Here is a 20,730-nt window from a genome sequence, read left to right as displayed (position 1 = left end):
TATTTATGCATCCGTGTAAGTTTGTATATAGTTTGTGTGACGATGGGTTCAATAAAAGGGTGAGGAGGGGGAGCAAAAGCGACCGCCGATTTTATTGACATTAATATCAACGGTTAAGAATATGCCACGTGTACGGTCTCGATCGTATCTGTAGTTGCTCGATTCCTCACTAGTGAAAAGAAGAATAAATAAGTTCTCATCAGTCATCACTCCGTGACTCCGTCCATATTATTTCTTTCCCCAGTTTCAGAATATCAGGACTTTCTCTGGAGATAGAGAGAGAGAATGGAAGAGAAATCTGCGACTAGCCTGCGGTGCCAACGCATCGGCTGCAACGCCATGTTCACCGATGACGACAATCCAGAAGGTTCCTGTCAATTTCACGATTCTGTGCGTAACTTTCCCTTTCTTCTATCCCCTCTTCTCTCATATTCTTTCTCTTCGCTTCGGGAAAAGAAAATGTTGTGGATTCGCTGCTTATTGTTGTATCTTTGATTCCGAGTAGCGATTCTTTTCGAATCTGGGTTAGCTTTTATGCGAAACTCGATTTGTTCGGTTGAGGAACATAAACCCTTCGGTTATTCGATGAGCTTCGAACGTCTAGAATCTGGATGATTTGGGACGAAACAAGGTTTCCTGCGAGCTGGGCACTCTTTATGACTTAGCTTTGCCCTAACTAATGAGCTATTTCCATGCTCTGGATCGGGGATTAGCCGACATTTGGGTGGGACTGAAGCTGGGGAAGATTAAGATAGACGTTGTTACTTGTTATAGATTAACCGCGGGAGATTATTCCTTTTTTGTATTGGTTTTCCTTCGATGTGGAACATGCGTGATACCCTTAGATCAGTAGGAGACACACTTTATAGTTGTGTGAATAGAACACTCCTTCATTGTATATGAAAACATGAATTGTGGAAGGTTGAGGCAAACCGGGGAGTAGTACCTTTCGTGGAATACCCAAATTATGCTTCCTTTGTACCATTTTATATCCTTTAGTAGCCAAGTCTTTGATACGGACTTGCATGAGATTGTTGGTTTTGTTCTTGTTCTTTCCGTCACTTGGAGTCCTCACCGTATTCTATTCGGTGTTTCCTTTTTCATGGGAAACTTGGTGGTGTGCCCGGGCTTGATTCCGCTGTTCCTCCAAGCAGGGGGTAAGTCAAAGTTACACTTCGATGCTATTCCTCTTTTTCATTGTGATGTTGTTTTTACATTCGTTCGTTCAGAGGACTAAAAGGGTAAAAGGCTATGTTTGCAGCCTATTTTCCATGATGGAATGAAAGAGTGGAGCTGCTGCAAGAAAAGAAGTCATGATTTCAGCTTGTTTTTGGAAATTCCGGGGTAAGAACAAGTCTGGGTTCTCTTTGACGATACCCTCATCTTTATATGTTTTCATCTCTCAATTGCATACTGAGATGAGATCCTCATGTTTTCAATGAAGGTGTAAAACCGGTAAACACACAACAGAAAAGCCAGTTATAGCCAAACCAGCTCCAAAGCAGCCGGTCGCCATTCCACATTCATCTCCAGGCGTTAATTCAACGACCAAAGAGTCATGTTCCAGGTGCAGGCAGGGTTTCTTCTGCTCTGACCACGGTATTCCACATGAGAATTTCATATGCCAGTATTCACTATTCAGTTACATTTCCGTATTCCTCCGAGTTGAACCTAATGGTGTGATGGACCGAATATAGCTGAACACCTATAACATTTGTTTTTGTACTGAATAGGTTCCCAAACTGGCCCGAAACCTCAGAAAGCAGCAATGACACCGAGGGAAGAAGAAAATGCAGAGCCAGAGCTGGCCGTGAAGAAGAAAGTAGGGATGAATGAGCCGCAAGTATGCAAGAACAAAGGATGTGGGAAGACGTTCAAAGAGATAGAGAATCATGAGACAGCGTGTAGCTACCATCCAGGACCCGCTATCTTCCACGACAGATCGAGAGGGGTATACATATAAACATATATATCATCCATCTCCTTGCTGTTTGTCAGATGTTAAAATGAAATGCCTTGTGAATATTTATTTGTTTTACTTCTATGTGTTGTATGGACAGTGGAAATGCTGCGAGGTTTATGTGAAGGAGTTCGAGGAGTTCATGGAGATACCTCCCTGCTCGAAAGGTTGGCACAACGCTGACCCTATCGCTTGATCCATTTGGTCCAATTGTGAAATTTCTCTGTCATTTTTGCCTTTTTGTTCTTCATTTTTCCTCCGCCTATTTGGAAACGCTATTTGTAGCGGACACTCGGTTTGTCCCTTTGTCTTAAATGTGATCGAATCTTATTCGGAAACTCATTAGATTTTTCCCCTACCAAATTCAACAATTTTGTATCCAATTCGGTTTGGTTTGAAAAAAGAATAATCAAAACGAACTGTACGGAATAATATATTATTGTATATGACTCGAATTTGATGAGTTTTTTTTTTTAAATATGATTATGGAAAATTGTTTTCTAATCGAATATAAAAATGAGTAACAATTATTTTTTTCTAAAAATGAATATTTTGACGGTAAAATTAAAATTGTATAGCAATTAAACGGAATTAATTGTCAATATCAACATTGTTTAATCCTAAATTTATTTAGGGTTGGCAGGATGAATTCTTAGTTTCTATTCATTTTAATTTTGAGTTACTTCTTTCGAAATGGAATTAATTATATATTTTAAATTTAATAAATTTAGACGCAAAGAATTTGAGTCTAAAATTTTTCAATTTTAATATCTGTGTAAAAAAATAAAATCGAAAGGTGTAAAAATTAATATAACAAAACCAGAGGTGTATAATTTTGTTATAAAATTGAAAGGAATATACGTCATGCGGTCGGTGGCTCAGCCGTCTGATATGATCTTCCGAAAGAAAACCCCTTTGAGAGAGACGGATTGGTGGTCTCTTGTCCGCTTCATCTGATGATTATATACTAATTTTAGTTCCTGTTTTTTTTAGCTATTTACAAAACTAGCATTAGGTTATTTGGTAAATTCTCAATCAAAACCTTTTTTACATAGTTATTATCAAATCTCTTTACGAAATTATAATCATAAAAAAAAGTGGAGTCAAACCCATTTGAAACCAAATCAAAATGCAGTACAGAAAGCGTCAGTGTTGAGAATTTGGCAATACATAAAAATACAGCAACTTTACAGAACCAGTCATTGATGAGATGATTAAGCAACGAAAGCCTTCCTCCATAACAGACATTGTAACATGTGTTTTTCCAAGTCCTAAAAGAAGCTTGTTCCGACAGAAAGGTCGATGAGGTTAGAGAGAATCTGAGAACGGGTAGTTCCAATCTGGTTAGCAAGCTCAAGCTGTTCCTCCAATGGCAGCATCTCATAACTGCAATTAATCAAAGATATTTTACAAGAAATCACCCAAAAAAATAAAAAGAAGTGATTTTTCAAACCGTTTTACTACTCTATACATATGATATGACAAGAGAAGAAAAACTTACTGGCTGAGTAGCTCACAGTCAATTACGCTGTCAGGGCCTGGCCGCCGAGCTTTACCACTCGAGTGGAACTGTCGGAAAGAACGCGGGTTCAAACCTGCTACATGAGGAACAGCATCCACGAGCTTTTTCTGTAGAGTCTGAAGCCTACGGAAGGTGAGCTCATCGAGCGGGGCAACACACCCGAAACTTCCATCTAAGGTACCGAACAACAACGCGAACCGATTTGTCTTATCAGCGCCCGGAGATACAACCATCTGCAGACGCAAGAACTTCGTCACGTGGGCACCGACGTGAAACTCTGCCCTCGATAGAAGTTTCTGCCCTTTCCAACTCTCAGACATCCTCGGTGCATAATAGAATATCTGTCCGGAAATCAGTTACAAAGGGTTGTTAGGCTGGTTCTCAAATGTCCATAGTTGAGAATAAGGGTGGCTCTTAAAACCCGATACCCACGGGTTTGCCGGTACCCGCGGTACTTGGCAGCATGCAAGCACATGTGGGACGAGACGAGGAATCCAGACCGCATGTTTGGCTTCGGGTTTTACCATCATGGGACGGGTTGAGGTGTAAAATGGGATTTATACCCCTAGTATTTTAGGGTGATTACAATAATATATAGTATCTTTTTGTGCAAAATTGGGATTTATACCCGTGTTCAACTGGGTCAACAAAACATTGCAAGTTTTTCGCAGGTCCGGGTGCTCAAGTCTGGTGAAGCCAAGACCGAGATATTTTTATCGTAAAACCCGTGAGGGCGAGGCCGGTTACCCTAAAAAAACTCGGGTACTCGACTTGTGCCCACTCCTAACATGACAATATGGATCAAGAGAAAAAAGAAGAAATGATGATGACCTGAATGTTCTTCTGCTCATCAGAGACTGCCAAGCTGAGAGTACTTCCATCAATCAAAAACTCTGAAGCAAAACAATCAAGGGACCCGAAATCCTTGGCCAGTAAGTTAAGCTGGGAACCTTGTTCCTTCCAACTAAGAAAATATATGCTTTTGTGAACATCACCAAGGAGGATGAAATTCTTCACCTGTGCATTACGAGCAAGCCACATACAAGCAAAATAAACAGCGAAAAAGAGAACAATAGAAATGGCAGAAGGTGATGCGTAGTGAAAACAAAAAATTCAATAAATCTTTGGTGAGAGATAGAACATACGATATTCATGCTCACGACGTAGAGGGGAGGAGCATCATAGAAGGCGACACCGTTTAACTCGGTGCCATTCCATTTGTGCAAGATGATTTTAGGACCAGACGCTATTAGAAGATGACCCTGAATCGAGGCTACAGCCGATATCGCACCTTTTAGCTCCTTCGAGTAGACTTCCGAAACCTACAATGGTAATGATGAGAAATAAAAACGCAATCTTTGAGCTTTCGGCAGAGAAGGCAAAGGATCTTCTTAATCTGAATACGAAAGACCAAACAAGCATAAGGGTTAAACCAAAGTTGAAGGGCAAATCTAAAAATACCAAATTCTGAGAGTTATCATCGTTCCTTCCAATTGAGAATAGAAGCACACGGCCCCTCGCAGCAACATCCTCTCCTTGCACATAAGCGGTTCCAGCAGCCAGAAGTGTCTCATTCTCTTTCGTTGTCACGTTCTGAAACATGCCATGAAGTAAGAAAATTCGGCTCGGTGCTATTGCATCTAAATTAGATAGATTGAAGATTCTAGAGTTGGGTTTTGCTAATCTACATCCCCGAGCTGTGATGCAAGTGGCATGCTTCAAATTACAGTAAATCTACATATCAATACTACTTGGTAACAGCCTTTACATGGGAGGAAAGCTGCAGTAAAAGGAAAGGAGATCTTCTAACTTACAAGAAGTGTGACAACGCGCACGGTCAGTGCATTTTCTGAACTCTGCATTGGAATAGTGGCTTTAGTTTCCCAAGGCCCACCACTTCTTTCCGGTTCCATAATCCGAATTTCGTATTCATCCACAGTGTAAGTCCTTTGGAGGTCTTCGGAACTTAGATTATGACTGTCCATCTGCTGGCCAGCTTCTTGATCAACTAGTGAAGACATCACTTGATTTAATGACTTGTTAACCTTTCAAAAAGCAGAGAAACAAAATCTAAATTAACCTCAGATGCAAAAATAGAGATAAAACCTGTCTGAAACGCAGAAAAGATTAAATCAGTTATCATGCTAACACACTCACAGGAAAAGATACTATGATTGGATACAGATTCTTCTCAGAGTAGTATGTAACTTGATGAGGCGTAGCCTTAAGAGGAACCTAGACAAATATTGGCATTAAAGTTAATCAGCACAAAAATACTTCATCAATTTTTTTCACAAGTATTTCATCAGTTCATATCTTAATTAAAAAAAAGATCGATGTAAAATATGGAAAGTGATGCTTACTTTCTGTACTGGCCAATAATTATCGTAGATTGATGCAGAAGGAAGTTGGCAAATCTTCAAAATTCCCTATTAATTGGAAACATGCACTGAATTCTCTTTCCACAAACCAGCTGCTATTATTACATGAAAAGAGAAGAGGAAATACAGAAAGTAAAAATGATGTGGAGAGAAACAATTAGTATACCTGTGATGTAACATATATGAACCCGCGATTGCAATTCACGTTGTGGAGGACCGTGAAGGCCACAATTGACCCATCACATAGCTGAAAAAAGAGGGCAGCCATACAAAGGAGCTTGCTTAAGCAAATATTATAAGAGCTATGTAAAAGATGAAAACCAACAAAGATATAGGACTGAAACATTAACTTACAGAAACTCAAATTTACTCTTTTAGACACAAAAACCATAAAGATATTCTTCAGTTAACAGCCTGCAATTATCTTACCTGCGGATGAAATCGAAGCCGCTCTCTGAACAACATACACCATCCAGGTCTTGAACCAGAAAGGAAAAACCCTTGGTGACCACTAATGTTCTTGAACATGGTAATTCTTTGGGCTAAAACTCCATTTGAAGCCTCCTCTCTTGTGAATGTGTCCAAGGGAATACGGAGAAACTTCAGATTTCTAAGCTTAGAAGCACCAGAAGAAGCATTTAGGCCAACAGGGTTTGGCAAGGAAACAGGGTTCTCAGCTTTAGTACCATCAACACCCTCATACAGGAACGCATGGTAACAGAGAATGGTGCCATCGGCCAATATTGCAAAAAGGAAAGGACGAGTATGATTCCCCGACCATCTCTGCATAGATACCTCAACAACTTTTGTTTTCTGAATATTATCTTTCCTAGTGGCAGCACCACCCTCCGAGGTTTTGTCGAGCTCGGACTCTGATTCTTGAATAGGCATATCATAGAGGTGGGTTCTTCCAGATGCAAATTTATCAACAGAGAAAACACAACTAAAACCGAACACATCAAATATCTCAAGAGCGCCAGTTTCATAACAGAGAACACAGTATATGTCACCCTGATCTTGTGGTCCACCATCACCACCATCAATGGCCTCTCCAACTCCAGAAGAAAGCCATGCATCAGTGCTTGCTTTCCGTAGCCAAGGCTCAAGGCCTTTATCGTGGTACAAAGTACAGGCAGATATCTTCTTTTTGGAGCTTTCAAGTATAGCTGGACTACTTATGGATACCGTACAAGTAGAAGGATCTGCGATTCAAAGTCCCAGGTGAGACTCCTTCAAAGTGAAACAGCAAAGACAAACATCATATACACAAGCTTTATGAGAAAAGGAAACCATCCTAGAGTCACACCAACTGATGCACAAGCACATGCATATATCAACAACCATTAAAATACAAATAATGTCAAAGAGATGGATGCTGAACCATCTACTGGAAACTTTCAAGAAGTCAGCATAAGAGACATGCTGCACAATCCTATAGCTTACTTATGACTTAAAACAACTAGCTTTTTTTCTATAATTATCAAAACTAACATTAAAATTACAAACAATCAAATCTAACAAAATTTTATAAGAAAAAGACATTTTTATCCAAGGTTTGAGTTTAAATTATAATACTAGGGTTTAAGCTTTTTTTAAATTAAGGGTAATGTTTTTAATCTTTTCACACACTAAAACTAATTAGCTATAATAAATAGGACAATCAATGTTAATTACAATATATTATCTCAAAATCTGTTATTTTAGATTGTTGCCCCAAGAAAGAAAAAGAATATTTCAAGACATACAGATAAAAACTCTTGCAAATAGCCAAATAGGCATCAATTTTTCTAAAACATACCTCCAATAAGCAGCCGGATACTGTCATCTGTCATTCTAAGTAAGACATATGGATCAGCAATTGAAACAGATGAGACTGTGGAACTTTCAGAACCAGAACTGGATTCTGAGTTAGGAGCTCCAAAGCTTAACTCTTGAGTCATAAAAGAACCATCCAGAATGCGAGCACCATGTTCAAAGACTTGAATAACCCGGCGCCTGAAAAGGGAATGGAATAGGTACAAGACTCAGTTATTCTGTAGTTGCATGTAGTACTCCATTCTCAAAGGAAGCCACGAAAAAGTTAAGGGCAACACGTGATGATATAAATATATAGTTAAAAACATGGTGGAAACAAAATATAAGAAAGTATATATCTAGAGATGCGGTATAACAGGATTAGACAGTTGATAACCTTCCAAACAAGTTCCCAGCGGCAACTGTTCTTCCCTGAACATAATAGTCCACAGTTTCAGTGACTTCTGTGAGAAGGTCGGCAGTTTCAAGAACCTGATACACCAAAAATGTTACATGTACATCCTTTGAAAAACTCAACAAAAAAGATATTCTACAGACAGCAGATGCATTCAAACTTCAAAGAAACAAAATGTATACAGTATATACCATTGTGCGATTTTCCAAGCTTATAATCAAATAAGCATGATATTCATCTTCATCAGCAGCCACTTTAGAAGAATCAACATTATGACCACGAGAACTCTTGTGATAAACTGTCCATATTCCTTTGCAGCCTGGGAGTTCAACCTACCAAAGGAAAATGAAAAACATAGAATGCTTGAGGATCAAGTGAGTGGATTGCAAACAAAATAGAGTGTGTCAGATACATTCCTGGTCTCCACTGTTGTCTTCCATCTCCTACTCAGCTTTTCACATAACTCTTGAAAATGGATTAATATTTTTGCATGCTCATTTTCTACTTCAGTACTTTGCATAAATGAATGTACCACTCTTATGAAATGATAGTGGATGGATTAAACCAATGTCAACAGCATTTACTGTCAAGGCTAATGAATTCAATCATAGAGTAGAATAAGAAAATCTTGGCTACACGAGAGTAATGGACATAAGGACTTAAATATTGATCGATGATTAATAAATAATAGATTTTCCCGTTCATCAAGTAGAAGAACAGTAAATAATTTGGTAAATGGACATACCTCAGTTATCATTTCTGGTCTAATTGACTGCCGAAGAACACATAAAGAGCCATTCTTCCCATGACCTGAACAGCACACCTAAAAGCAATAATTCAAAACAACCAGTTCATCATTAAGCGAAAAGAAAAGTTGCTATTGATAAATACATCTCTATATAAAATACAAACAAGTATGTATGTATGTATGTATGTATGTATGTATATGCATATATGAAAGACTTTCAAGGCTAATGATAGACTGCAATGAAATATAAAACAGGGACTTGCCAATTCATAATTGCTCTGTTTGGAAATCCCAGTGGCATTTGCATCAGCACTGATCCTTAAGCCATATGCAAAATCTTTCACTGGACCAACATTAACTAGTGAATCCCTCACTGCGAATGAAAATGATTTCTGCGTTTATAGGAAGAAAAAATGAGAAACATCTTGGACGAAAAACATAGACCACCAAACTTGAAAAGACAAGATAGATCTTGCAATCTCCACAAGTATGAACTATTTTCTTGATTTCACTACTACAGTAGAATTTTGCTCAACATGCCCGAAAAACTTTCAATAGCAATGACGAGTACATATCCACAGCAAAATGATGAATATATGTAAAAGATTTGTGCTAGGAACCATTTCCCTAGTCAAAATAGCAATGCCATCTAGTGCTCTTGAAGTCTACTGCAACATGCATCGATTGGACATAGTTGTCGGAGAACTAGCTTCATTGCCATATCCTCTTCAAATAAATCAGAATACACTACTACCTGCGCTGAATCAGAGTTATTTGCAGCTGAACCATACAATGAAAGCTCTTCACCACCAATTGTATCTTGAAATGTTTCTGAAGACATCCGTAAACGTTTTGCTTGATGACCATCACCTTCAATATCGTCACACTGTACAAAATTATGTCATCGATTTGTTCAACTTCAGAGAAAAAAACATTTCAACTATTTGGCATAACAAATGCAATTTGCTGTGACCGGCCTGTAAAAAAGGCCGGGTAAATCAAGCACACAATATAAAACTAATCCCAATCCTGCAGCTTAGGTCATGAGAATGTTCAAATATCAAAATAAGAATTAACCAGAAACCCAACTATTACCTCATCTTTTAGACCAGGTAATGATGCTGGGCCTCCAGACCGACAGGAATACTGCACGAGTAAACTGTCTCCCAGCCTGCTACCTAGAAAGAACAGGGAGCTTCCAACACTACTAATGTCCTGCAAAAAAAAAAAAAATTGGCAAACATCCTTAGTGGTGCTCCGACTGAAACAGTCTACAAACTTCAATAAATCAAGCACAAAACTCTTTAAAGAACATATGACTAACCGAAGTAAGCACAGAAGCTTTTGATTTCGAAAGATCAAGTCTCTGTACAACACTTGAAAAAGACAAAGTAGCAGCCAGATGTTATATAGGCAATAGAGAATGAGACTTCACTTTGAAAGTAACGAAAAGTAGGGAAAACTACAGTGGGTATGCATTGTGGAAAGCAACAATGAAGAATGCATAAAACGCAGTAGTTGTTCAATAATTTTAACAATTCTTCAAATTGTAAGTTTGTAACTCTGAAATAGTGGGATCAATTAGTTACCGCCCATCATAAATAAGAGTCAACAGCAGCAATTCCCCAGTTTTTGTTGACAACAAGGCTACATCGTTTGATATCCATGTTGCACGGGCAGCATCCAGTTCCACACTGAAATTTGATCTAGGCAAGTCTTGACTGGAATAAGATGGAAAAAAAACATGGTCAACACTGTATAAAGTACCACAAGCAACCAAGCCCGTAAACCCCTAAAAGTTGTTCTAAGCTAGAGGACTCCATATACAAGACAAGAAAGTAGTGTTCTCGTAAACAAAACAGAAGACAGAGTTCGGAAAAGCGTGGACTGAATGAAGAACAGAAGTATAACCTGCTATCAAATGAAGCGGCATAATTGTTCAGTGCCAGAGCACACGAAGCTGACTGCATAGGAAGAATATGGTAAGTTAGAAGAGTAAGCATCATACAGAATCATATAAAATGGAAATCATATAGTCAAAGAAAGATTAGTTCCAAATTACCACCAAAAATGCCCAGTGCTAATTGAAATCAGCCTACCTGACTGTGATAATGGATTGTGTTTGCACTCAAAACCAGAACACCCCCGATTGGAGATGGCACCGCAAGTATTTTGTAGGCATCATGTGGCAGATTCTAAAAGAGTGTCAAAAGGAAACGGAATAAGTTGGCCAACGACCAAAGTTTGCAGAAGGAACTACATAAAAATTTTCAGCTTGTATGCAGTAGCTCATTCTTCTAAGAATCTAATAATCAGAGAGGACAAGAGAGTTTTAAAAACATAAATAAAAAACTGCATATTTCTATTTGTACATTAGCCAGATTGAAAAGCCTAGTCGTCTTTGATGCAACTTATATATGGAGTTTTAGGTGACTTTATTATCAGATTATCTTTGACACAAGTGTCTTTTCTAAAATAAAATTGGGAAAGCAAGAACATACAGCAGCTGACCATATGACGGGGTGCTGTTTCAATGTCGTATTGATACTAAGGGCTGAAAGCATGCAAGTATGCTGCTTCCATGAAACACGCCCAGCCCAGGTATGCTCTCCCTCGTGAAGGATGACAATTACAGGCTCAATATATCCTGAACAAGACCCAATATATAAGAATATATATACAGAAAGGCAAGCAAGACTTACTACTCAATATTTTGTGATTTGGCACGTCTAAATATTCAAAAGAGCAGCTGCTGGAGAAATCAACTCAACAACACACATACTGTTCTCCAAAGTCAATGTCCATGCATTCAATGTCCGTATATACAGATAACTCCTTGTTGAAAACATAGATTGCTGTTTTATTACATCTAAAATTAGCCAGCTAGAGCCACTCAAGAAAACTGGATATAAAAGAAACTTGGAGACACTTTTGACGACAGTTAGAAACCTAAGAACTAAAATGCGATAAAATACTAACATAAAGGATCACAACATTAAGCAGTTATAGTCCATAAGAGAAGTACAAAAAAGATACAGCAAGAATATATCTTGTTTTTTTTTGCTGGAATTTTCATAGAGAACAACAAACAAGACACTTGCTAGCTAACTTACCGTGTAGAAAAACAAAATCTTTTACATGTTTCATGTCCAAATCTCGCAAGTTAATTATATATGACGACTCAAAGCGAGCAGAAACTGCCCCCCCGGAACTGAAAGCATCATCATCTCCAACTAACACAGAGCCAACCTGAAATAAGAACTTAAAACTCTTAAGGGAAAATAATGGAGGCTCAATACTCTCAGAAGAAAATCCTGATAGAGTAACAGAATAGAAGAATAGAAGGGGGGCCATTTTGTTGTAGATGGTGAACGTTGTCATATTGCCCATTACTTATAAAAAATTAGCGGACTTAAGGGAATCTATGCTCTTAAGTCAATCCAGAGATGTAAAAGAAGACCTGAGAAGACTTCAGTATTATCATCTGCAAACCGTAAACAAGAACACCGCCACACCTGCCTTGAGGATCCACGCTTACCGATGGGCCTCGTGCAAATGACTCTCTTCCTCTTTTCAGATGAAGCCATTCTGGACCCTCAAAACAGTGCATCGAGCTGAAATGAGAGACATCACCCATTAGTTTCCCTGAAGGACAAGAATGATGCCTACACTGCATAACCAAACAGAGATGCTAAGACAAAATTTGGAAAAACATTTGACGATTTCACGTGCCAGCATTAGAGAAGAGTCGGATACAAGATTGAAGTGAAAATATCGAATGGTTGAAAAGAAGGATCGACTTGGACAGTAGGACACAAACTATTACTGCTAGAGAGAGACAAGAGAATTCCTGGCACAATGGATTCGGATTCTAAGTTCTTTGATTACAGAATTAACAAACGAATGGAGAACACTCTTACATAGTTCGAAGACCGTGAATCGAATCATCAAATTCAAGAACTGAAATTTTGGCGTCGCGAAAAGCCATCACGATAGAATCTCTTCCCTTAGAACCATTGCCGCCCCCCATGGGTAGCACCGCAATTGACTCGACATTACCATGCAATCTGCAATTCGATAACGAAGAACAGACTCAGTTCGACAAAAGCAAACAACGGGAACAGACTCAGTTCAATTGACTCAACATTACCATGCAATATGAGACCCATCAAATTGAATTACCTGTAGTGGCAAACGAGCTCGAGAGAGACGCCGGAAACACCGTCCATGACTCCGCCGCGCTTAGCATGCCTCGGGTTCTTCAGCTCCTGACCGTTTCCTTCCTCCTGAACCCTAACGACGTACACCTCAAGTACATTCCCGGCAGAGACAACGAGATTGGGCACGGCCCCGATGCCGCGCTTGGATGAGGGCCACTCCGCCTCGAGTTCATCGGCGGGAATCGCCGGAATCTGAGGAGCCGAGTCGGCGCGTGAGTGGGTGATGTAGCCGGAAGCGCAGTTCTCGACGCCGGTCGGGCAATGCATCATCTTGAAGGCCGCGAAACTCATGTTTTTCGGTGTCGAATTCGAAATGGGGATTCAAAGATTCGTATTTCAGAAGAAATGGATGGAGAAATCAGTGAGACTGAGAAATTTAGGGTTTTGTGGTGCGAATAAAAAAGGTCAAACCTTTAAAACCCCTGGGTTTAAAGAGAGAGCGGTGGCGCTTGTCGTTTATATATTTAGCCGGCTTCCAATAAAATAACGTTACAGTCTAACAGATCATGTGATTTTTTCACAATCCGAGAAGAAGAACAATGAAAGATTCCTGTTTCTGTTGAGGGACTGAATCAAGATCATTCAAGCATGCTATTAGATGGAAAAACAAATTAAAAATTATATGTTGTTAGTTTAAATTTGGATTTCGGAATTTAAACTTATACAGTCGAATACCGGTTTCAATATTTGGTTCGAGAATAGTCCGATTCGATTCTTTCAGTTTTACAAAAATATATATCAATCGGGTATTATATCATATTCGGTTCAGTTCGATTCTGTTTTTTTTTTAAGAAATTTTCGGTTTTTCATAATTTTTTTTTTAAATTCGGTTTAAGAAAATTCGTTTTTTTTAAATACCGTTTGAAAATTTTGAACGGTTTGGTTCCGATGAACCGTATCCAAAAAGATGCTCTTTGTTAATTCGTGTAATGAAAATGGATGTTTGTTAGTTTTTTTTCCCGATAACATCGAATTGTAAAAAGAAGTTGTGGATTTCTGATAGTGCAGTTTTTTTAGAAAATGTTATTAGTTGTTCTTACGAAATTGTATAGATTTTTGTGGTTGGGTCCTGAATTTAAAAATTCGGAGCAGAGGTTTAGATTTTGCTTGGATTGGTACTTTCCCACAATCTGTTCTTGATGGTTCTTCTGGCTATCGATTCGATTCGATCATATAAAATCGAGTTGAATAATATTTAACGGTATTAAAATCGGATTTAACATAAATATAAAATCTGAATATATATGATTTTTCTAAATAAATAAAAACTAATTATTAACTAAACGCCAATTGATCGTATCTTCGTCGATAAAAACGAATTCGTATCAAAATTAAACCGAACTAGATCTAATACTAAAGGCTAATATATATGTTTTTTATTATAAAATCTCAAAAATCAAATCCAAGTACAACATAATCCAAGGTGAACCAAAACGGAAATGTCATTTATATCGTAATATTTAAAAAAAAAAATTAAAATTATCACATTGAAAGTGAAGATAAAAACAGTTTAAGAAAATCTTATGAAAACAACAAAAATTCTTCAAAAAAAAGTTAATATTTTTTAATTAAAACTAAATCCAAATTTGGTCCATATAAATCAAATCGAACCAAAACAATCAAATGAATAGAAATTTTACAAAACCAAAAAAAATCAAATTCAAAAATATCCAAACCAATTTCCATGAAATATTCAATACACATAATTTAAATGTGATAATTTGTCTTCTAAAAAATCAAAATAATTTTGAGATGTTTTTAAAAATATATCATTCTTTATTGGTTAAAACTTCGTGTCCTAACCTAATTGGTTTGGTCAAGGTGGAGATAGAAACAGATATGGACTTGGCGAAGCCCATACAATTGTTGGGCCCTAAACGTTCCAACCTCATAAAGCATCTCAACCGTTCATCGGAACTATTAACGGTCCAGATCAATTCTTATCTGAACGCGCGATACACTGGATTGTGGCCCCTAAAACTCCGATTTGAATTTCAAACCCGTTGTTAAAAAAAAAAAATCAATTCAGGGTCCGTTCATGTGAATTGAAAAAAAAATCCTTCCGTTTTATCATCAACGAGCGCACTTTAAGACTATAACGGCTACTTTCCTCCTCTCTCTCTCTCTCCAAAATTCTCGATCTGTGTCTCTGAATCGCTGTTTCAATTTCAGAAACTTTCAAGCATAATCGACGAATTTCTCTGATCTTCTTCTTCCTCGGATAGTTTCAGTGTCAGATCAAAGCTTCAATTCTGGAAAGTCTCCGAGAAATCTCCCGTTTCAGGCAAGTGTGTGCGTGTGTGTTCGGGTCTTCGGTTTTTTTATACGTTCGTCATCTGTGTATGAGAGCTTCGTATGTCCTGCTAACAAGTTTTTCATGAAGGTTTCTCTTCAATCACTTGAAAATTTTGAAAATTGCTGCTTCCGAAGCTGGTAAATCTTAATCGTTAACCATCCACTGCTTTCGAACAGTTTTGTTCCAGTTTAGTGGCACCTACGGTTTAGTTTCTGCCCTAGATTGTAAGTGGGCAAATTGGGTCAGGGGTTTTTGTTTCAGAAAATTTCCGGATAAAACTTAATTCACATTGCGGTCTCTGGTCTGGTTGAATATTAGAGGTTATAACCAATTGACGCAATTAGGTAATGAATGATCTTATTGCGGTGTTTGTTTGTGTAATCTTTAGTTTCTCAATTTACTTATAGAGGTCATTTTCAAGAAATCTGCACTCAGAAACTCAACTTTGGACTTATAAACTTTTTCGGATATGAATGTGTGTCATGTTTCTCCATCCATGCATTCGACTGTTTTTAGTCACGGTTTTCTCAAAACTCCATAAAAGCGATTGTACAAGCAGCAGCATATGGAAATTTCCCAGTTTTTCTGCTTCTCTTGGGGTCTTTGTTAGGAGAATGACATGTTGCGGTTCCTTTCCGTTGATAGGCAGAACCACTTCAGCATGTCGATTGTTCAAAGCAGCCCGCTTCTTCAATTGGAAACCACATGCGGATCACTACTATATGAGCTCCAGGTTAGTCGCTGCACGTTTTAGAAAAGATTTCATCTTTCATGAGTTCTATATCTGGGATTTGTTTGCTCTTGTCATGTTCCATCATAGAGGGGGTATGATTGCCATGCTTGTTTCTTTGTTTATGAATCAGATCATTTGGGATGAAGTCGGAGAAACAGAAGCTGAAAGGGATAAGATGTTGCTTGAGCTTGAACGCGAATGCCTGGAAGTGTACAGAAGAAAGGTTGACCATGCAAATCGCTGTAGAGCTCAGTTAAGGCAAGCAATCGCTGACTCCGAAGCACAGCTAGCAGCTATCTGTTCTGCCATGGGGGAGCGCCCTGTGCATATTAGACAGGTTAGTTATTGTTAGTGTTACTTGGAAAAGAAAGACTTGTTTAAATAGGAATTGCCAAATCTGGCTAACAATGACCAGACATGTTGGTCCTTTTTCTTTTGAAGGAAGTAACTAATGTGTTTTTTTCATAACAGAATTCCATTGCTTATATTAATTGTTCTTAACCTTTTCAAGCATTTATGCCTCTGTACATGCTGAATTCACCTCTTGGTTCCCTGATTCAGTCTGATCAAAATGCTGGAAGCTTGAAAGAAGAGCTTGAGTTGATTTTACCTCAGCTGGAAGAGATGCAAAAGAGGAAATCAGAAAGAAGAAATCGACAGAAACCATGTTAACTATCACCAGAGTGATGGCGCTTCAGCTTTATCAACCGGTAAGCTTTCTTCATTTGAAAGTTTGTATGCAGTTTAAGATTCAAACCATTGCCTGAAAAGATTCAAGGGTAAGAACAATGATCATTCGGCGAAGTGTAAAAATCATTTCTGGTTACACTCAGCATGAGAATTTTGTGCAGCTGTGATTACTCAAATGCATTGATCACCTTGCAGGAAAGAGATGCCTGGACATAGCGGGAGTTTCCACGAGAAAACAGTCCATAAACTCCTATGAACAGCTTCAATCCCCGCTCGTGCGAAAGCCTTTCTCATCCATCTCTTCTGCGGTGGCATCCAAAGCCAACATAACAGCACCTCCAAACCCGAAAAACAGCAGCGACCCGTTACAGAAAACTCTGATCCCAACCATGAACGAGAACACACCATTCACAACTCCTCTCAAGAACAGCAATACAGTCTTGGAAGAAGAGAAACAAACACCAAAGAACATACCCATCATCCCTCTTCCATGTACACCTGCGCAGGAACATCGTTCTTCTACGGCACTTATCGATGAGACTGATTTGTCTCTGAGAAAGCTTGACGAGTTACATGTCCAACTACGTACCCTTCAGAAGGAGAAGGTTATGTCTGCGCCTTTTATATAGTTATCTCATCGGTTTGTTTTGAATTTCCTTTTATTTATTCATAAAGGTGTTATTTTTCCTCAGATTGATCGCTTGGAGAAGATTCAGGAGCATCTGGGTACTTTGTACTCCCTTTGTTCAGTGCTTGGAATGGATTTCAAAGATGTCGTTGGCCAAGTTAATCCAACATTAGCTGATCCAGAAGGACCAAGAAACATAAGTAATCATACTATCGAGCAATTGGCCACCGCAGTCCAAAAACTGTGGGAGGTTAAGATACAGAGAATGCAGAGGGTACCTACTAAACTTTTTTGGTGAACAATATAAACGTATTTAACTGTCAATGAGCATATTCGCCTATTTTATTTTGCAGCTTCAAGACCTTGCAACAGCCATGTTGGAGCTCTGGAACTTGATGGACACACCTATAGAGGAGCAACAAGAGTTTCAACATGTTACCTGTAATGTAGCTGCTTCAGAACATGAGATAACTGAACCCAACAGTTTATCTGAAGACTTCCTAAAATATGTAAGTTGCTGAAAAATTTTTGTGCAAGATTTCTGTAGTATTATCGCCTGTTTTATATAACTTACGCAAGCTCCGAGCTTATGCAGTGACTCAAAACATTACGTTTATGCCATGTGTAGGTTGAGGCAGAAGTTGCCCGATTGGATGAGGTGAAGTCCAGCAAAATGAAAGAACTTGTCCTGAAGAAGAAGTCAGAGCTCGAGGAAATATGTAGGAAAATTCACCTGGTGCTGGTGTCAGATAATGCAATCGATCATACCATTGAGGCGATGGAATCGGGTATTTGTTTTTCTCCCGTCACATCACAGAATCCCTTCAAATACAAGAGTTTTGTATTGACTCAAGAATTTCTTTCTTCACTTTCCCTTGTGTAGGAGTTCTCGATGCCACAATGATTTTGGAGCAACTTGAGCAACAGATTTCTAAGATCAAAGAGGAAGCATTGAGTCGAAAAGATATACTTGAAAAAGTCGAGAAATGGCTAGTAGCATGTGATGAGGAAAGCTGGCTTGAAGAGTACAATAGGGTTAGATTCAGAATCTCAGTATTCTTCCTAAGATCATTAACTGTGTTACATTTACTAACTCCTTTTCTTTTAATAGGATGATAACCGATACAATGCTGGAAGAGGAGCTCATCTCACTCTCAAGCGTGCTGAGAAAGCTCGCAACCTGGTTAATAAACTTCCAGGCAAGTTTGGCACCCATATGACAAACACATGCATACAACTCTCAAGTGATTATGACTTAGTCTGTCTTTTGTTCTTTCAGGAATGGTCGAGGCATTGGCCTCAAAGACTATAACCTGGGAACAAGAGATGGGAATCGAGTTTTTGTATGATGGTGTAAGTGCCTTATATGAAACGGCGTTGTGATTCTGGTCTTTGAGTTTACTTCTGTATATTCTATCTAAATAATTTTATCCTCTTTTGTTATAGATTCGCCTACTTTCCATGCTTGAGGAGTATACCATACTGCGACAGGAGAAAGAAGAAGAACGTCGTAGGCAGCGGGTATAACTATGGTTTTCCAGTCAGAACACGATCATTAGTCCTAATGTACTCGATTTTATGCACTGTTTTTTTACATGTTAAAAGGATCAGAAGAAGCTCCAAGGGCAGCTCATAGCAGAGCAAGAGGCGCTTTACGGGTCAAAGCCCAGCCCTTCGAAACCCCTCGGCAAAAAGGCTCCTAGAATGTCAACTGGTGGAGCAACCGCCAACCGGAGACTCTCTGTTGGAGGAGGAATGATTCAGACACCTAAACCTAACAAGAAAGCTGACCAGTCCCTTGACAGAAACCATGTTAACTATCACCAGAGTGATGGCGCTTCAGCTTTATCAACCGGTAAGCTTTCTTCATTTGAAAGTTTGTATGCAGTTTAAGATTCAAACCATTGCCTGAAAAGATTCAAGGGTAAGAACAATGATCATTCGGCGAAGTGTAAAAATCATTTCTGGTTACACTCAGCATGAGAATTTTGTGCAGCTGTGATTACTCAAATGCATTGATCACCTTGCAGGAAAGAGATGCCTGGACATAGCGGGAGTTTCCACGAGAAAACAGTCCATAAACTCCTATGAACAGCTTCAATCCCCGCTCGTGCGAAAGCCTTTCTCATCCATCTCTTCTGCGGTGGCATCCAAAGCCAACATAACAGCACCTCCAAACCCGAAAAACAGCAGCGACCCGTTACAGAAAACTCTGATCCCAACCATGAACGAGAACACACCATTCACAACTCCTCTCAAGAACAGCAATACAGTCTTGGAAGAAGAGAAACAAACACCAAAGAACATACCCATCATCCCTCTTCCATGTACACCTGCAAGTGTCTCTGTCTCTGTCTCGATGCAAACCGCTATAACTCCTGCTCCAGTTCCATCCCTCGCCTCGGCTGCACCATTGTCAGCGAGATTGGCAGAAGAGACAGAGGAAGTGGAGTACTCGTTCGAGGAAAGAAGGCTCGGGTTTGTGGTTCAAAGCACGAGGGCTAACCCTATGATCCAAGTTTGAGCTTTTGCATCAATCTTTTGAGGTGATGAGTGCAGAAAAAGGAACTCATATTGAGTGTGGATTGGCTTTGGTTTCTTCAAGTTTGGGATAGGTCAATTACATGATTGGCTTTTCCTAAGCTTCAGTGTGTATAATTCCATTCATCTACGGGTCTTAGGGACTGTGACAATGACTGTTGAATCCTTTTTTCTCAGAATGATACTGCAAATTTAACGGTCTGAAACACACGTTGAAATAAAAAAGCTGTAAATTATTAAACTATTTAAAAAATAATACCCCTAATTATTTTCTAATTTATTTTATTTGTATAATAAAATTAGAAACACAAACAGAAAACTATTCTACCTTTTATTACATATCTCATACTCTTTTCTGCACGTCTAGTTTGGATGAATCTTAAAATTAAAATTCGTTTGAGCTCTATCTATAAGCTTGGGGCCATAGAGTTCTCTATCTAAAATGCTTGATTAAAATCTTCCACAAAATTTTCATGTTTTTTAAGTTCTCCTATGATAGACATTTTAGAAATTCACTTTATTTTTATTTGAATTTAAATTTAAAAATATATCATTTCAATTTTTTCTACTGCGTTCTGTATTTCAATTTGTTTTATTTTGTTTAGATTCAGTTTATATAATTTTTTTAAAAAAATATTTATATTTGAAATATTCGTTTTTATTAATATCATATTTCTAAATTTATTTTAAAATATCTGATTTAATCTATTTATATTAGGTTCAGTTGAAATATATTTATCATATATGGGGGGAGGGTAAATTAGTCAAAGTGCTGGTTTGGTCAACTGTCTGATGAAGAGTT

The 20,730-nt window shown here is 38.4% G+C and overlaps 3 protein-coding genes across 3 annotated transcripts; 2 read left to right on the top strand and 1 right to left on the bottom strand.

Moving 5' to 3' along the window:
* The first annotated feature begins 224 nt into the window (after positions 1-224).
* LOC104825075 (cysteine and histidine-rich domain-containing protein RAR1) lies at positions 225-2,302 on the top strand. Its single transcript, XM_010557328.1, has 6 exons — positions 225-390; positions 1,155-1,157; positions 1,262-1,344; positions 1,445-1,599; positions 1,734-1,951; positions 2,061-2,302. The coding sequence occupies exons 1-6, from the start codon at positions 286-288 to the stop codon at positions 2,154-2,156; spliced, it is 660 nt and encodes a 219-aa protein (XP_010555630.1). The 5' UTR covers positions 225-285; the 3' UTR covers positions 2,157-2,302.
* A 746-nt stretch (positions 2,303-3,048) lies between these two features.
* Positions 3,049-13,463, bottom strand: LOC104825074 (cleavage and polyadenylation specificity factor subunit 1). Its single transcript, XM_010557325.2, has 26 exons — positions 13,003-13,463; positions 12,741-12,887; positions 12,281-12,434; positions 11,934-12,069; positions 11,322-11,467; positions 10,920-11,015; positions 10,732-10,784; positions 10,410-10,541; positions 10,145-10,196; positions 9,916-10,035; positions 9,575-9,706; positions 9,084-9,212; positions 8,818-8,895; positions 8,264-8,404; positions 8,055-8,149; positions 7,662-7,858; positions 6,293-7,065; positions 6,030-6,110; positions 5,846-5,911; positions 5,640-5,717; positions 5,297-5,527; positions 4,944-5,075; positions 4,628-4,804; positions 4,314-4,499; positions 3,462-3,823; positions 3,049-3,346 (listed from the first exon to the last, which is right to left on the bottom strand). The coding sequence occupies exons 1-26, from the start codon at positions 13,329-13,331 to the stop codon at positions 3,232-3,234; spliced, it is 4,338 nt and encodes a 1,445-aa protein (XP_010555627.1). The 5' UTR covers positions 13,332-13,463; the 3' UTR covers positions 3,049-3,231.
* Positions 13,464-15,085: 1,622 nt separating this feature from the next.
* Positions 15,086-20,134, top strand: LOC104825073 (65-kDa microtubule-associated protein 3-like). The gene is made up of 14 exons (XM_010557324.1): positions 15,086-15,324; positions 15,982-16,069; positions 16,200-16,406; positions 16,631-16,736; positions 17,198-17,364; positions 17,452-17,661; positions 17,741-17,896; positions 18,016-18,175; positions 18,271-18,422; positions 18,499-18,586; positions 18,667-18,740; positions 18,834-18,908; positions 18,993-19,242; positions 19,418-20,134. Exons 2-14 carry the CDS (start codon positions 15,998-16,000, stop codon positions 19,909-19,911), a joined length of 2,211 nt encoding a protein of 736 aa, XP_010555626.1. The 5' UTR covers positions 15,086-15,324; positions 15,982-15,997; the 3' UTR covers positions 19,912-20,134.
* Positions 20,135-20,730: the final 596 nt, after the last annotated feature.

Source organism: Tarenaya hassleriana, unplaced genomic scaffold, assembly GCF_000463585.1.
Source record: "Tarenaya hassleriana unplaced genomic scaffold, ASM46358v1 Cleome42, whole genome shotgun sequence".
In the NCBI taxonomy this organism is placed as follows: Eukaryota; Viridiplantae; Streptophyta; class Magnoliopsida; order Brassicales; family Cleomaceae; genus Tarenaya; species Tarenaya hassleriana.
This window is presented reverse-complemented; position numbering and strand designations above follow the sequence as displayed.

What these genes read in the sequence shown, in the direction of transcription:
- LOC104825075 (XM_010557328.1), top strand. Translation starts at nt 286, where the DNA reads ATGGAAGAGAAATCTGCGACTAGCCTGCGGTGCCAACGCATCGGCTGC. An exon ending in TTGTTTTTGGAAATTCCGGG is followed by an intron (nt 1,345 to 1,444) that starts GTAAGAACAAGT and finishes TTTTCAATGAAG; the next exon opens with GTGTAAAACCGGTAAACACA. An exon ending in TTTCTTCTGCTCTGACCACG is followed by an intron (nt 1,600 to 1,733) that starts GTATTCCACATG and finishes TGTACTGAATAG; the next exon opens with GTTCCCAAACTGGCCCGAAA.
- LOC104825074 (XM_010557325.2), bottom strand. Translation starts at nt 13,331, where the DNA reads ATGAGTTTCGCGGCCTTCAAGATGATGCATTGCCCGACCGGCGTCGAG. An exon ending in ATTCACGGTCTTCGAACTAT is followed by an intron (nt 12,435 to 12,740) that starts GTAAGAGTGTTC and finishes CTCTCATTTCAG; the next exon opens with CTCGATGCACTGTTTTGAGG. An exon ending in ATGATAACTCTCAGAATTTG is followed by an intron (nt 4,805 to 4,943) that starts GTATTTTTAGAT and finishes TTACCATTGTAG; the next exon opens with GTTTCGGAAGTCTACTCGAA.
- LOC104825073 (XM_010557324.1), top strand. Translation starts at nt 15,998, where the DNA reads ATGTCGATTGTTCAAAGCAGCCCGCTTCTTCAATTGGAAACCACATGC. An exon ending in AGATACAGAGAATGCAGAGG is followed by an intron (nt 17,662 to 17,740) that starts GTACCTACTAAA and finishes TTTATTTTGCAG; the next exon opens with CTTCAAGACCTTGCAACAGC. An exon ending in GGCTTGAAGAGTACAATAGG is followed by an intron (nt 18,423 to 18,498) that starts GTTAGATTCAGA and finishes TTCTTTTAATAG; the next exon opens with GATGATAACCGATACAATGC.